The sequence below is a fragment of the Rhinoraja longicauda genome, chromosome 3 (assembly GCF_053455715.1).
Source record: "Rhinoraja longicauda isolate Sanriku21f chromosome 3, sRhiLon1.1, whole genome shotgun sequence".
Taxonomy (NCBI): Eukaryota; Metazoa; Chordata; class Chondrichthyes; order Rajiformes; family Arhynchobatidae; genus Rhinoraja; species Rhinoraja longicauda.
This window is the reverse complement of record NC_135955.1, coordinates 28,760,922-28,777,744: the sequence shown is the minus strand read 5'-3', so window position 1 is coordinate 28,777,744 and position 16,823 is coordinate 28,760,922. Positions and strand designations below refer to the sequence as shown.

General features: G+C 41.5%; 1 protein-coding gene across 10 annotated transcripts in view; it reads right to left on the bottom strand.

Moving 5' to 3' along the window:
- The window catches only part of trpm3 (transient receptor potential cation channel, subfamily M, member 3), a 394,480-nt gene that overhangs the window by 36,577 nt on the left and 341,080 nt on the right, over nt 1-16,823 (bottom strand). For 4 of the 10 annotated variants that reach the window (XM_078395256.1, XM_078395276.1, XM_078395305.1 and 1 more), the window contains exons 12-15: nt 16,135-16,185; nt 11,432-11,467; nt 11,053-11,193; nt 4,693-4,722 (exon numbers count right to left, since the gene is read on the bottom strand). In XM_078395256.1, coding sequence (XP_078251382.1) covers nt 4,693-4,722; nt 11,053-11,193; nt 11,432-11,467; nt 16,135-16,185 — 258 coding nt within the window. The remainder of the gene's footprint in view (nt 1-4,692; nt 4,723-11,052; nt 11,194-11,431; nt 11,468-16,134; nt 16,186-16,823) is intronic. The other 6 variants (XM_078395261.1, XM_078395277.1, XM_078395266.1 and 3 more) reach the window with 3 other exon arrangements.

Genomic DNA, 16,823 nt, shown 5'->3' with positions numbered 1-16,823 from the left:
CCCCTATTGTCTATTGTCTATTGTCTTAAGAAAGTCAATTCATTTCATTTGGGACAATGAATTTATTTCCTGTAGAAACAAGGAACTGCAGATGCTGGTTTACAATAAAAGACTCAATATGCTGGAGTAACTCAGTGGGTCAGGCAGTCTCTCTGGAGAACATGGATAGGTAATATTTTGTCTCGGGACCCTTCTTCAGATTGATTGTAAGTGGAGGGGGGGGGGGGGAGAGGGTTGGAAGAAAGCTGGGAGAGAGGAGAGGCAGGACAAAACCAGGCAAACCTAGGGGTATCAATATTGATTTCTCTAACTTCAAGTAACCCCTACATTCCCTTTCTCTCCATCCCTCCCCCACCCAAGTCTTTTGGAGCATTTGGATAGCAGTAACAGGATCATTCCGAGTCAGCATGGATTTACGAAGGGGAAATCATGCTTGACAAATCTACTGGAATTTTTTGAGGATGTAACTAGGAAAATTGACAGGGGAGAGTCAGTGGATGTGGTGTACCTCGACTTTCAGAAAGCCTTCGACAAGGTCCCACATAGGAGATTAGTGGGCAAAATTAGAGCACATGGTATTGGGGGTAGGGTACTGACATGGATAGAAAATTGGTTGACAGACAGAAAGCAAAGAGTGGGGATAAATGGGTCCCTTTCGGAATGGCAGGCAGTGACCAGTGGGGTACTGCAAGGTTCAGTGCTGGGACCCCAGCTATTTACGATATACATTAATGACTTAGATGAAGGGATTAAAAGTACCATTAGCAAATTTGCAGATGATACTAAGCTGGGGGGTAGTGTGAATTGTGAGGAAGATGCAATAAGGCTGCAGGGTGACTTGGACAGGTTGTGTGAGTGGGCGGATACATGGCAGATGCAGTTTAATGTAGATAAGTGTGAGGTTATTCACTTTGGAAGTAAGAATAGAAAGGCAAATTATTATCTGAATGGTGTCAAGTTAGGAAGAGGGGATGTTCAACGAGATCTGGGTGTCCTAGTGCATCAGTCACTGAAAGGAAGCACGCAGGTACAGCAGGCAGTGAAGAAAGCCAATGGAATGTTGGCCTTCATAACAAGAGGAGTTGAGTATAGGAGCAAATAGGTCCTTCTACAGTTGTACCGGGCCCTGGTGAGACCGCACCTGGAGTACTGTGTGCAGTTTTGGTCTCCAAATTTGAGGTAGGATATTCTTGCTATTGAGGGCGTGCAGCGTAGGTTCACTAGGTTAATTCCCGGAATGGCGGGACTGTCGTATGTTGAAAGGCTGGAGCAATTAGGCTTGTATACACTGGAATTTAGAAGGATGAGGGGGGATCTTATTGAAACATATAAGATAATTAGGGGATTGGACACATTAGAGGCAGGAAACATGTTCCCAATGTTGGGGGAGTCCAGAACAAGGGGCCACAGTTTAAGAATAAGGGGTAGGCCATTTAGAACGGAGATGAGGAAGAACTTTTTCAGTCAGAGAGTGGTGAAGGTGTGGAATTCTCTGCCTCAGAAGGCAGTGGAGGCCAGTTCGTTGGATGCTTTCAAGAGAGAGCTGGATAGAGCTCTTAAGGATAGCGGAGTGAGGGGGTATGGGGAGAAGGCAGGAACGGGGTACTGATTGAGAGTGATCAGCCATGATCGCATTGAATGGCGGTGCTGGCTCGAAGGGCTGAATGGCATACTCCTGCACCTATTGTCTATTGTCTATAAGTCACATCAGCTTTTTGTTCTCACCCAGTAAACAGCTAACAATGGCTTGTTTCCTTTATCATTCTTACTTTTTTTGCATATCTCTCTACATCATCATCTATATCTCTCCGTACCCCTGACTTTCAGTCTTAAGAAGGGTCTCGACCCGAAACGTCAACCATTCCTTCTCTCCAGAGATGCTACCTATCCCGTTAAGTTACTCCAGCATTTTGTGTCTATCTTCGGTTCAAACCAGCATCTGCAGTTCCTTCCAAGACATTTTCTCTGCTGGGCCCGGAGAGGTGGGGTATCAAAATGATTGATGTATTATATCACCATTAGCAGGAATGTGGTGTGGAGATGTGACAGGTATTGGAAGTCATAAGAACTCCAGGCACCCAGTCATAAGAATGCCAGGCATCCATTCGACAGATTTGGTAATCCTAGGTATAGGGATATTGTGCACTCTTCAATGTCATGTAACATGGGCAAGGCATCTGTCGTGTAATAGGGAATACGCTGCAAGTAGGCTCTTCCTAGCAGAACATCTATGCATTGGGGAGGTTATGTAACTGCTTTACATCCTACAATTCAATTGTTGCATCTTAAGGCTAATCAAGCTTTGGAAGTACTGTATATACGTTCACATCTGATGGAAAAATGAAATTGTAAAGACGTTATAACATCTGTTAACAAATCATAAGTCCCTTCTAATGCAAAATTTAGTATTAACATGCATAGACACATCTAAACTTCACACTGTATGTGTTTATAGTGCTCTGTAAAAGCATATTTTGTATGCCGAACATCCCACAAATTTATCTTTAATGAAAAACTATATTTGAATCTGTTTCAGACATAGTTTATGAGAATTCAGACACCAATGGTTAAACAGTGGTGGTAACCATTTTTTATTATTCATTCTTTTTAAAATCATAATTTTAACACTAAACTTTCATGTTTAATGACAAGTAAAGATTTAATCTGACCACTTGTGTGATTATATAGCAACAATACCCAATAAATTAAAAGCCAACAGAAGCATTTTTCTACACAATGTTGTATCTCCATGATAAAGAGAAGCAATTGACAAGACAGGAATGAACTAACAAAGGAAAAAAATAACACTTCAAGCTAGATACCATAAAATGAAATGATAAAATCAATAGTCAACACAGAAGCACAGCCTTGACTTGATGTAAATGAATATAAAGCTACAATGAAAAGGGAGAGGGAGGTCTTAGATACATAAAGGCTACCCAAGAAGGAACAATGCTATATCCAGCCTGTTCCCTGTTGCAGACAGGGATCATAACACAATTATAATCAAGATATGAGTTATGAAATTAATTCCCACACTGGATATTCCACTATTCTCTTATGTAAATTATGTTTATACAACAGTGGTTGGATAATTAAAGTTAGAAATTAAAAAAAACTAAATGGATTTTAGACTTTTACCCAAATGAGATTAAGTTTGCTTTAATATGCCATGGTGCATAGACTTGCGACATAACTGGTCTTGAAAATGAACTAAACATTGAAAGTAAGCCTGTAACTGTCTCGGGTAATGCCATCTGAAAGGGTCGATCCTGTCTGAACATTTAATGCAATAACTCCACAAAAGAAGAACATAAACCGTCATCATTTCTAAGCACCTAATGCTTACTGTGTGGAACCAGATTTTTCAGGTTAATACTTAATTCCCATTAAATTAGATAGATTAAGGGGTCATTAAGAGTGTCACGCATAACACATTTATTTCTGTAAAATGAAAACCAAGAATGTTGGAAATACTCAGCAGGTCAGGCAGCATCTGAGGGTAGAGAACTTATCAGGTTGGAAGTTGTTGAGTAGGTTATTGACTTGACACATTGGATCAAATCAAATTGGAATCGGCTCAACTGCCTGTAATCACCATCTGTACTTCCAACCTGCACTCATGTGGATTGGAGCTGGAGGCTTGAATGAGCTGACTCCTGTGAGGTTGCAGCAAGACCCAGCTAACGCCCTGACAACCTTCGACAGGAAACATGGCTTGGGTGGGGGAGGGGCAGTCTCACTTCCTGTTAAAGCTGGAAAAAGGTTTTTGATAATTTCTACGTCTCATAAACAGTTAAAAACTACCGAGAGCAATTTTTTTTAAAATTCAGAAGAATAAAGAAATGAAAAAGTTAATTAAAAAAATTAAAGCACTAAGAAATAATTCAATTTTTCAAAATAAAATAAGTAAAAAGTAGGTGCTGTGACTTTGCTTTCCTCTCCTGATCTCAATGATTCAATGATACTTTATTGTCACATGTGCCTAGCTAGGTACAGTGAAATGCTTTGTTTTGCATACAACCCGGTAAAATCATGTAGCAGATCTCACCCTCGGCTGCACACGTGTTGTCACCTTTTGGCACAGACAAAGTTGCAAAAGTTCACTGCACAGTCCTATCTACTGCCTGCCACCGCACATGGCAGCACTCTCCCCCCCTTCGTTGTCGGCGTTCCCCAGGTTGGGAAACATATTGGAATGAACGGGAAGCTGTGTCCAGGTGGGAGTTTCCTCCGCAATATGCCGGCAGATTCCCAGCATATCCAGGCTCTGCCTCTGTATTCTGAGGGGAATCTGGTGGTGGTGCGGAGTGACAGGTGTGACGTCCTTTGTCACTCACCTTACAGCAGGTCTGCCTAAATGCAGGATTTACCTGTGAGCTGGGGTACGCCAGCACTCTCCTTTGGAAGTTCTGACCACAACTAACACCATTTGGTCTGTTTCTCTCCTTGCAGATGTTGCCTGGCCACTGCTGGCTTCTAACATGTGCTGTTTTTGCTGCAGATTTCCAGCATCCACAATAGTTTGTATTTTACACAAATGGTTGGGGTAGCTGTCTCAGACTAGGTGGACAATTTGACATTGGAGTGTAACAGCAGTTCTAAGTTTGTTGTGGAATATCAAAACCTCTGTTGTATAAACCAGGCTGAGCTCCTTGAATAAAGGAATAGAAATTGATGGTGTTAATGTACCTCCATTCCCAGCAGCTTCAGAGCCTTGGGCTGCAAGAAATCAATAAGAAAGATGAACGTTTAAGATAAGCACCGAGCATTTGTCTTTTTGCAGAATGCTGAAGAACCATACCTTAAATATTCACAACCCAATAGTTAATGATGGTAAACTGGCACTTAAATCTATAGTTAAGGCTATGAAACATCAGAAGGAGGCCATTTGGCCCATCATGGTTATACCAGGTTTTTGGACGAACTTTTCAGTCAGTCCCACACACCCCAGATCTTTGCTCATTTATAAAAATTTAAGCATTTCTCCAACTCCCTTTTGAATGTTACTCGTGAACCTACTTTGACTGCCCTTTTACACAAGAACACAATGGAGCGTCTGTTTAAGTGAGAAAGATGATTTCTCCTCTTGCCTCTGGTTTAGTATGTAATTTTAAACTGTGTTGTGAGACTTCATTAATTTTTTCTTGACTGCTGTAATATTGGATCAGAATCACATTTAACTGCAAACAAAGCAGACAAGAACCATATCATAGCGTCCAATTTCAAGAATATCTTCTAACGTTAGGGCTCTCTGGCAAGGGCCATTGTGATAATAATGGTGGAAATCCATTATTAATTAGGGTGAAAAACAATAATATGGCTTATTGCAAGACGCTTATGCTAATGACCTTGGCTTGGGATATCAACTCACAGTATTAGCACAGTGACAAAGCTGGTAGAGCTACTGGCTCACAGTGCCAGAAAACCAGGTTAGATCCTGACCTCCTCTATTTGGAGTCTGCACATTCTCCTTGTGATCTCAAGGGATTTCCTCCAGGTGTTCCGGTTTCCTCTCGCATCCTAAAGACATGTGGGTTTGTAGATTAATTCGCCTCTGTAAGTTGCCCCTGGTGTGTAGGGAGTGGATGTGAAACTAAGGTAACATAGAATATTGAGAACGGGTAATCAATGGACGGCATGGAGTCGGTGGGCTGAAGGACTTATTTCTATGCTGGATCTTTCAATGGATAATCTTATTTTGGAAATTGCTCAATTTCATTGGGCTAGGAAACAGACCTTGGTTACTTGTTGTAAATGCACAAAGTAGTAGTGGCCATGTGCTCTGGTCTGCTCCTGAAATTCTAATCCATTGAAAGAAATGGAATGAATTTCCTCGAAGCAGACTATAACGCCCGACTGCTGTCACAGAATGTAGTTTTACAGGTTAGTGTTTTAAATATTTGAGTTTCAAATGAGGAGGCATAGTTTCAAGATTTTGGGGGCATTCATTTAAAGCAGGTATGCAGAATTTTCTTCTTGCAAATGGTGGTGAATCTGTAGAATTCCCTGCCCCAGAGAGTTGTGGTTAGATCATTGGAAGCATTTAATGCGGTAAGATCGAGGATTGAGGGTGATTGGGATATGGTGCAAAAGAGGATTTGTGGGCAGGAGTGGATCAGTCAGGGCAGGCATGAGGGCTAATGGCCTACTTCTGCTCCTGTTTTCTTGTGTTCTGAACTAAACCTTTCAAGGATAAGAGTTTAATTCTGAAGCACTGTAATTACACAAATGCTTTGACACTAATCAGTGCACTTGGGCTCAAACAAAAACACACGAGGATTCCTTTCCAGTGATACAGAAATGGAAAGCCTGAAGTTATGTTCAATACAGAAAGAACATTGAGTAGACAATGTCTCCATATTATACAAAGGACGTGGAGGAAGGGGACAGAGCAAAATGATTAACAAGGATGTTTCCCGAGGTTACAGTTGTTGGAGGGACTTAAATGTTTGAGCTTCTTTTCTCCAGAAAAGACCCGTTTGAGGTCTTTCAGTATTATGAAGTGGTATGTTATGGCAGACATGGATTTTCTGGGTGTGGGCAACACCAAAGCTAGGAGACATAAAAACAGAATGGGAATTCAATGGAAAATTCAGAGAGCAATAAGAATGTGAAACTTGATCTCAGAGAGACTGACACAAAATGCTGGAGTAACTCAGCGGGTCAGGCAGCATCTCTGGAGGACATGGATAGGTGACATTTCCGGTCATGACCCTTCTTCAGATTGATTGTAGGGAGGGGGAGAGCTGGAAAAGAGGGGGGACAGAACAGAGCCTAACAGGTAACAGGTTAATACAGACAAGGAGGGTTTTTTGATAGGCAGTCGGTTGATGGAGAAGAAACAGCAGAAGGTGTGAGACAAAAGGATTGAAGAGTTGTGAAGTGTGAAGCCAGAGGAAGGAATGTAGGTGGAAGGGGAGGGGAGAAATAGGTCCAGGCAGGCACAGGAGAGAAAGTCAGGGGAGGGATAAGGAGGAGGTGGGGAGGGGGCATGTGGGGAAACAAGGGAGAGGGGGTGGGTTATATAGTTAGTTAAAATTTGGTAAGCCAATGTTCATACCATTGGATTGTAAGCTACCCAAGTGGAATAAGAGGTGTTGTTCTCCAGTTTGTAAGGCCTCACTCTGGACTGAAAGGTCAATAAGGGACTGGGAAGGAGCTGGGAGATCCAACAGGCCTTGGCGGACTGAGTGCAAGTATTCGTCGAAATGGTGGCCGAGTCTACGAGTCATGTCGACATCTCTGAGGGACTGGTTGAGGTGAATTCTAAAGAGGAGATGAATGGATGGAGAGGGCAATAGAAGCAATTGCGAGTAGGGTAGGATGGGGCACAAATACCAGCACAAAGGAGTTAGGTCGGATGTCCGGTGTAGACTCCATGTGATCTATACATAAATACATTCAATGTTAAATCTTGCACTAAATGTTGTACTCTTTATTTGTGTGCTGTGGATGGCTTGATTGTATTCAAGTGTAATCTTTTCATTGACTGGATAGCACGCAAACAAAAGCTTTTCACTGTACCTCGGTACACGTGACAATAACAAACTAAACTAAACTAAATAAGGCCCTATATGTAGACAGTCCAATTGACTACAGGGTGGCTTGAAAGATTTTGATGCAATATATGTCCCATGTGCTGAATTTAAGCTGGGAGACTGGCACGGTGGTACGTTTTGATGATCTTAGTTTTCTTTGCTTTCTTGTATTTTCCAGTAAAAATATTTTTCTTCCGACTGAGTGCAGTGCAACGGATCCACACTCCTCAGGATGGCTGTGAGCGGGATACCAGCATTGTTATTAGGAAACCCCTTTTCAAATCGCACTATGAAATTGGTGCAGACATATTTGCATTCACTGCATGGCTTGCACTTCGCATAAAGTGATGTCAGTGTAGGAATCAGGAGTCGAGCTGGTCACCAGTAACTCTGAAGGCTACATGAAAAATTATCTAAGAACAGAAAGCACTTGGAAGACTCAGCAGGCTTGGAGGAAGAAACAGAGTTAACATTTGATTGCTGAAATATCTTTCACCTGGAACATTAAGTCAACATCTCTCTCTGCAGATGCTGCCTGACCAGCTGAGTGTTTCCAGCACTTTCTGTTTTTATTTTGGATTTCCACACTTCACAATATCACACTTTGCTGATGTTAATCAGAATCAAGATTTGTAAAGCTAAGGACAGAATCACATCACCTTTGTGGTGATTACCCCATGTCTGGGTGCTGTGCCTTCCCCATCCATTCACAGTCCTGTGCAGGCCTTAGATTGTTCGATACAGAGTACGTGATGAAGCAATGCAAGGCCAGTGGAGATTAATGAACGGATGCTTGAGGTCGGCTGGGAGAAGATTCTGCACAGAATGGGGTCATGCAATGGTCACAAACAAACACAGCTTGCAGACTGCGGACTCATTTTTTTTTTAGTATCCTTCCTTCAAAACTGGACAACTTCCCACATTTTAGTCCACCTGCAAACTTACTGCCAACTCACAAGACATTTTTCGCGTTTTAATTTCCAGAGCTTCCAGATTACTATATATATTGTAATACTTTCTAGTCTCACTCACTTTAAACAATAATTTGCTTTTAAATTCTTCCTGCCAAAGTGCTTAACCTCACATTTTCCCACGTTATCATTCAATGACCAATTTCTTACCAATTCACTTGATATATTTAACTTTATATATGGTACCCTATCAAATTGTTTCTAGATATCCAAATGAACTTTATCACTATTGAATAGGATCAGCCTAAACTAACTCAGTACTGATGCGGTTTAAGGAGACAAGACTTTCTCCTGACAATGTAAACAGAAAGAAATATCAGGTTCTCGAGAACTAGACATTTACTGGCTTTGAGTCTGCCCCACCCATGCTTTTAAAATTATCATCCTGTTTTTCAAAACCCTTTTGATTTCTCCCCCATCAGTATAGCCCTGATCAGTGCAGCTCTCCTCCAACCCTAAATTTATCCTTGGTATCTGTGTTCCTCCAGTTCTAGCCTCTAGCCAATTCCTGATTTCCACTGCTCTACTACAGGTGATGGTGTATACTAATGCTCCAAGTTCTGGAATATCCTCCCCTACATCTCTCTCTTCCCTTAAGATAATTTGTAAAACCTACCTCTTTAACCAAACTTTCAGTTACTTCCAACATATTCTTTCTTGGCTTTTTCTATTTTGACATCACTCCTGTAAAGCAGCTTGGGATATATTCTACTTTAAAGTTGTTTCCTGTCCAATTATTCTACCATAAGTTCTGGTTTATGGAGATCGGGAGGTTAGTAAATAATTCTTCAGGACTTCGTGCAAGATTTAATTCTTGAGGCACTTTGGAGCTGAGGACATAATTTCACTAACGACAAATACAATTTCAGTGGGGACAATTAAGAGTGTTTCCTCTTACACTGGGCCGGCACAAAGAGTATCATATCTTGGTGCTACTAAATGAAAGTGGTGGATTTACTGCCAATTTCACTTCTACATGAGGTCTTGAGCTCATTTCGGACCAGCTTGGAGGATTGTGAGGAAGAAGTATCTCTCCATGGAAAAGATCGGAGAGCAATTGGAAAGAATAACGGGTGTTCCAGGGGAATAGTCATTCAGGGGTGGGTAATCAGAAGGAAGAGGCCCAAATGAGAGTGCACAAGGTGAAGGGGAGCAGTTAGCAGATGGATGGATCTGCAATCTAAAGAAGAGGTGGAGAATCAGGAAGGGTTCAATCAGAGGGGATGGAGACAATTTGAAGGAGGTCTTGACAGATGAATAAAGAAATGATCAGAAGGAATGCAGATGGTTAGAAGGAGTGGACTCAGCTGAAGGAAGAGTTAAAGGGGGAATGATCAAAAGGAATGGGACAACATGAACAGAGCACAATCAGAATAGGAAGGTAAAATTGGAAGAAGGGAGAAGAAATTGGAGGTTATGGACAATCAGAAAGAGGTATGGATCAGGTTAAATGGGTAATTAGAAGGAGGAGGAAATGATCAGAATTAATAGGGAGAATCAGAAGTTACGGGAATAATTGTGAAGGATGAGACCTATCAAAAGGGCCAGGGATAATTGAAAAGAGCAGAGATAACTACAAGGGATGGGGACAGGCTAATGGGTTATTGTAGAAGAAGAATTAATACGATAAATGGGTAGTTGGCCAAGGAGGTAAGAAATGTAGTTATGTTGCAGTTGTAAAGAACACCTGATATGACCCTACTTGGTCTAATGCATCTGGTTCTGTATGTCCACCAGGACGGATATACCCTCCTTGGAAGGGAGCAGCACTGATTTATCAGAATGAAACTAATACTAAAAGGGTTAAATTGAGGTGGAGTAACTCAGCGGGTCAGGCAGCCTCTTTGGAGAACATGGATAGGTGACTGATTTGGCAACCAGTGTCTAGTGTAATGGAAGGCAAGCAGGATAATCGAGTGAAGAGTCAGATTAGGCAAGATCTCACGAAATTGTGGGTAGGCTTGAGGGGCTGAATGGCCTCCCTGTGTTCCCTTCAATGAGAGAATGCTGGTGGCAGTGGAGAAATGGCCAGGTGTCCAATACTCAAGAGCTGAGGATCTAAATATACAGGAATCCATCCAGGGAAGAGACTCCTCCTGACTGACATTCTATTCACTTGCCTATACATTCACCCCATCTGCATTGTGGCTGTGGTGTGCTATATCTATCAGGCAGCACGGCAGCGATTTGCCAATGCACCCCACAATTGTATTACCCTCCACCAACTGGAAGGACAAAGGCAGTAGAGGCTTGGGAATGCATACTTGTTCCCTTCCAAGTCACCCACCAATCCTGACTTGGGTAGATGTAGGCAATTCTTCCCTCGCCACATCCCCAGCCAACTAAAATGAGTAGCATTATCACACAAAACTGCTGTGTTCCCTTAACCACCATCTCCTGGGGAGATGGGAATGGGCTGTAAACACCAGTGACACTCATTTCCCATGAATGGATAAATAAAAATGGCATTCAGACTACATCATCGACTCTTGTTGCAGTGCGAGGATTGAGAATGCTGTTATTTATGCAACACTACTCACCCGTTTTGGACCAAATAGATTGTGGTACAAGGTTCGAAACCTTTTGCGTGTGTAATTGCAGCGATAGGCTCCTCCCATCAGATTCTCAATCACAAGCCCGATGTCAATTAAGCTGATTCTATAATCAGGCGGGAGGTTCCCCTAAATGAGGGCAAACAGAGCAGAGAGACAGAGAGCCTTCATATTAGCATCACAGAAGCCTTGAGCATGACCAGTTCAATTATTATTATTGGATTTTAGTTGAAGTTTTTTTTTTAATGAATTAATAATACTTTTAGCAATGCTGTTGGAAATGGATTTGCACGCTACCTTTTTTTTTGTTAACTTTAGTTTAATAGCAAATGTATTTTATGTGCTAAGCAGATCTTAATCAAGTCACCTGAAAATAGATCCAGCTGAATGCTTGGTATTCTCGCTTGGAGAGAACAAATAAGTTTCAATGAGTTACGGCACCATTTTACAGCACAAATCAAAGTTTAGCTTCATTCATGATGATCTCAAAAGATTGAAATTTGACAAGCAACCTTCTGATCAAGAGACGGTTACCATCAGCAGGGCTCATTGCCTTGGCTGCTGTTTTGTCAACATAGCATTTTAAGATCACTTTTACTCCGCGATTTATGCTGGCAACCTTTTAAAAGTAAACAGATCCTGTACATCATTCGTTTGTATAACTAAAATGTAACTCAGTCTTACGAGAGGGAACTTTTAATTTCATTCATCATTATCCTTTATTTACCACTGTTGTTCTTGTAGAGTGACCTGCACAACACATTGAACAACCAATTTCTGAACGACCATGTAATTGCTTTAACAACCATGTTAAGAGGTCAATGCCAACCAATGTCCAATGAAGATGCATACAAATTAAAACTCATTGCCATATTCCAGTGTGTCCACGTTTCCCATTATCTCCTGTGTTCACTGATAGCATCTGGCTTTTGATTTCACACGGTTGAGTTTTAAAAATCTCATCCTTGTGTCCAAATCTCTCCGTGACCTTTCCCCTTTCCTATCTCTGTAATCTCTCCCAGTCCTACAACTCTGTGTGTTTTTCCAATTTCTGACCTCTTGCTCATCCCCGAATTCGATCACTCCAATTCCGGTGGCTATCTGCCTGTGCCTTAAACTCTGCAATTCTCTCTCTTACACTTCCTAATCTTAATCTTTCCACCTTCCTTTATGCACGCTTGAAAAACCACCTTAGCCTGAGAATGAGTTAGTAAGAGACAGACTGATAGATGGGTCTAAAGCCTTAACTTAAATGCTCAGTAAATCTACAAATATTTTAAATAGAACAATTTATTTGGACCTAACAAGATTAGGATATTTTAGTTCTGGTCAAGTGTAATGCGCCCTCATTCTGAAGAATACTCTTGCGACTTGTGACTACACTGATTGAATTTCACATTTAGTTTCAGTGTGACAAACTAATGTTCAAAACTTGAATTTTATTGGTAAATAATGGCATTTATATAGGGATAAGGCTGAACTGGCTAAAGTAGATAAACCAGGTTAAATGTGTTCCTGGTAGATAAGTAGAGGTAGATATTTAAAGAAATGTGTCATAATTCACAATGCATGTTGAGAAATGCCAAAATGGTCCACCCCTTGCTAACTAAGGAAAGTTAAGGATGGTTTTGGATTGAAAGAAAATTTAAAGCAAAATAAGGAGATGGAGGATCTGGAGTATTTTAGAAATGAGTTGGATGGTGATTAGAGATTGGGTATAGAATGAGGAAACAGAACGTGAATATGATCTAACTGGGAATGTGACACAGTTGTTAGATGCAAGCTCAAGTAAATAAAGGAAAGGGAGTAGCAAAAATGAATATTGATTTCTCAGCAGGTGAAACAGGAATTGGATGACAAGGAACAATAAAATGGCAGGGACATTAAACAAGTACTTTGTATCGGTCTTCACAGATGAAGACGCAAAGTGCATATAAAAAACAGGAATTAACCCAAGGAAAGACAGGAGTGAGGCAATGGGATCACTAGAAAAAATAAGGAGATCACGAGGGGACAATAAGAAGATTAAAAGATGGCAGCTACCCCAGACATGATCATCCGCATCATTTGGTTCCAATATAGCTACACAGAAAGTACATGCACTGTTGTCATCCAGAATTCACTGGATGCTGGAAAGCTTCCAGTGGATTGGAAAAAAAGTAAATTCGGAAAGAAGGATGAGGGAAAGCAGGGAACCAAGAACAGTTGGCCTATTGTTGGGAAAATGCTGGAATCGATTGTAAAGGAATTCATAGCAGACCACTCTGAATAGTAAAACAGGATGAGGCAATGTGAGTGTGATTTTATGAAAATAAATGATTCTTGCTATAACTCCACCATCCCAGCCCCAGGACAACATTGCCGGAGTTGCTCGGGCAGTGTCTGAGACTCAGCCTGCTTCTGATGCTTCATCAATCGGTGCAGGAGCCACACCATGGGACATGTGATTCATGACCAGAAATGCCCTGCCAAATTTTAGCATTGGCACGATTCAGCCTGGGAATGGTTGTAATCATGGTTGGGAAAAAAAGGCAAACATTTTTGTGTACATGGCACTGAATTTGCAGGCCGTGATCTTTTAACTCAATCCTGTCTTAGGAAATGTTCAGTTATATTAATCGCTGAGTTATTCCAGGGTAAAATTAACTGCAATATATCTCGGTATATTTACAGTACACTTGGGCTTTTATATCGGAGGCTGGGGTGCCCATGTCAATGTGGCTCTCTCTTTTGAGGCTGAAGTTCGTGGGGTCAAGTCCTTGTATGGCGGCTGAAGTACTTTGAGATTGCTAACAGTGATTAGTCTTTAAACTTCAGAGAAACAGCGTGGGGTTTTTCCGGGTGCACTGGTTTCCTCCCACGCTCTAAAGAAGTACAGGTTTGTAAGTTAATTGGCTTCTGTAAATTGTAAATTGTCCCTAGTGTGTAGGATAGTGCTAGTTGGCACAGACTCGTTGGGCCAAAGGGCCTGTTTCCACACTGTATCTCTGAAGTCTAAAGTCTAGCAATCTCAAAGCACTTTGCAGTTGATGAAGTATCTTGCAGTGGGATTACTATTGTAATGTGGTAAAATTCAGCACCAGCTGTACTCAGCAAATAATCAGTTCTTGTGATGTTGGTTGATGGATAAATATTGGCCAGGGTCTTGAGCGTATTTCCCTGCTCTTCTTTGACTGTGCCTTTAAATCCACCTCAGTTTAAAAATGCACCTTTGAGAGTGCCGCACCACTTCATTCCCTCCCACACTTTCTTTCTGAGTCTACAATTGCCCAATGAACGATCTAAAGGTTAAATAAAGCCCAGGAACTTTAAAAAACCTTTACAGATATGGGCAATATTAATCCAACAATTATGTTTTGGAACCTACGACACGGTATCGATAAAAAAATATGCTTGTACAACTGAGTCCCATTTATGATTTGGAACAGTGGAAGATGCGGATAGAGCAATCCACAATGAATAAACTGCAGCCTCCTCTCATTGATTGGAGTGGCTATTGGGAACCCACAGGATTTATTAAGCCCAACCATATTAAACGCATCCAAAACTCAGCATGTTCCAGCTGGCTTTAATCTTAAATGGAAGATTTGATGGAGTCCCCAGTTCACCAGTGGGCCCTGTGTGGTGATGGTAGATTCAAGTCCCTCTTCAATGATTTGTTCATAGTCAGTTGGCTGACTCTCCATGCTGCCTTTTAGATGAGACATTTAACTACTCAAATACTGTAGGTGGATGTAAAAATTCCTACGCTTTGCAAGAACAAGCGGTGGAAATTTTCCTGTGGTGTTGGCAATATTTACCCTCAAACAAGCATCCTAGAAACGAGGTTATGTGATAATTTTCACGTTATTTGTGGGGCTTGCTGAGTTATGGGATATTGTGGATGTTTTCAACAGGGGAAGTGGGCGCTGAATCAGTTTGGTGTGAGGGTTTGAAATAGTTCTGGGGGTTAGAGGTCCACGAGGACAAGGGGTCAACCTGCTGGCCTAATGTTTTAGTGACGACAAGGAAGGGTTGTAAAATCTGCCTGGCTTGCAACTATTTGATTGGGAATAAAGCTCCCTAAATGACAGTCAAGCTGAAAGTTCGCATCATCTTCAGAAAATAATAACCTTTGCAAGTCTTATATTCCCTTTATGCCCATTGGTTCATGGTTCATCCCTTCGCTACTCAGATACCCGCAGTCAGTGATTGACCCACTTAAAGGAAACAAGATTATGAACACATTGGAATCTGAGCAGCAAGCAGAAGATAATTTGTCTGTTGGCTAATATATTTAAATTAAATAACATTGCCATGTAGATTAAACTCATTTGTAGACTTAAAACAAGTTAATACCGAGAAAGATCCCAACCCAAAACATTGCCGGTCCATTTCCTCCACAGATGTTGCCTGACCTGCCAAGTACTCCACACTTTGTGTTTTACTCAAGATTCCAGCATCTGCAGTATCTTGTGTCTCCTCAATACTGAGTAAAATGAGGTTCCTTTAACCTCCGAATCAATGTCTTGTGCTGGAATGAAAACCTACTCTGTCTGTTAATAGTAAGAGTTCAGAACAGCACGAGTCTGCTCTCTAACTTTATTTCTATGTATCAAAGCATAGAAATGCCCCTAGTTTTATAGTAAAGAACCAGCTCTCACCTGTTGCAGTTTAATAAAAAAATTGTGGTCTTATGGATTACAATGTTAGCCCATTTTGCCCCTTGCTTCTGTTCTGCAATTCAATCAGATTGTAGCATCCAAACTATATTTAACCATCTTATCTCTATATCCATTTTTATACTTGCCCAGTAAGGAAGCTGCTCAATGTTTGGTGCTTGAGTTTGAAATTATAGCATAATATGGGTGAATGCAGGCTTTGGGCTGAAGGGTGTCAGTGGATGCTTAGTGTTGACACTGGGTGATTGTAGTGAAAAAGAATGATCTCCACTACATCACTTCACCCCATTAAGCACTCAACTCAACACTGTGACCCATTAAAAGACCACAATGCATGCAAGACATGTGACACATTTATGTCGACAACAGATATTTTTTGACCTACCAGTTGCAGGATGCCACAACCTACCTTTTTGACATCCCTGACTAACTGGTACAAAGTGTTGGATGGGCCATGTCTCTGGAATGAAGCAGAGGTCACAATTACTTAAGTCACAGAGAGATTCAGGCAACTTCTTCAGACCTCTATTATATTCACAATAATGGAAATATGGAAACAATGGAAGTCCCCAAGACAGGATTCTGTTCTCGAGAAATGTTTGCAACCCGAACTGTTGGTAAGTCGGAAATGAACAAAAACAGTGAAGATCACGGAAACACCTGTGACAGGAAAGAGAGCAGGTACAGTGAGAACAGTTGCCAGTGGCCTCACTGGCTCAGTGAGTCTTCTCAGGGTTCCTTACTCTGGCAGCTCAAGGGGAGGTGGGGCGGTGGGTAGAGCGGGAAGGCACGCGGAAACGACCAATCCCACTCGGCAGATGATGCCTGCAACTCCACAGCAACCACCAGATTCTTCCCCATCCATCCCACTGGTCTCCCAAACATTTGTTTGTATGTACATGTTGCATGTCCATATGTCGGAAGCTCATAACCCGATGAGACCAGAATGCACATTGCACTAAGAATGAAGGGATTATTAGCTGGACCAGCAGTTCTTTGAAAACAATGTCACATGGGGCATCCACACGATTGTGGATAGAAATGCGATGAAGATAGGGGAGACAACCTATGATAATAGTTAAGTCAGGAACATGATCT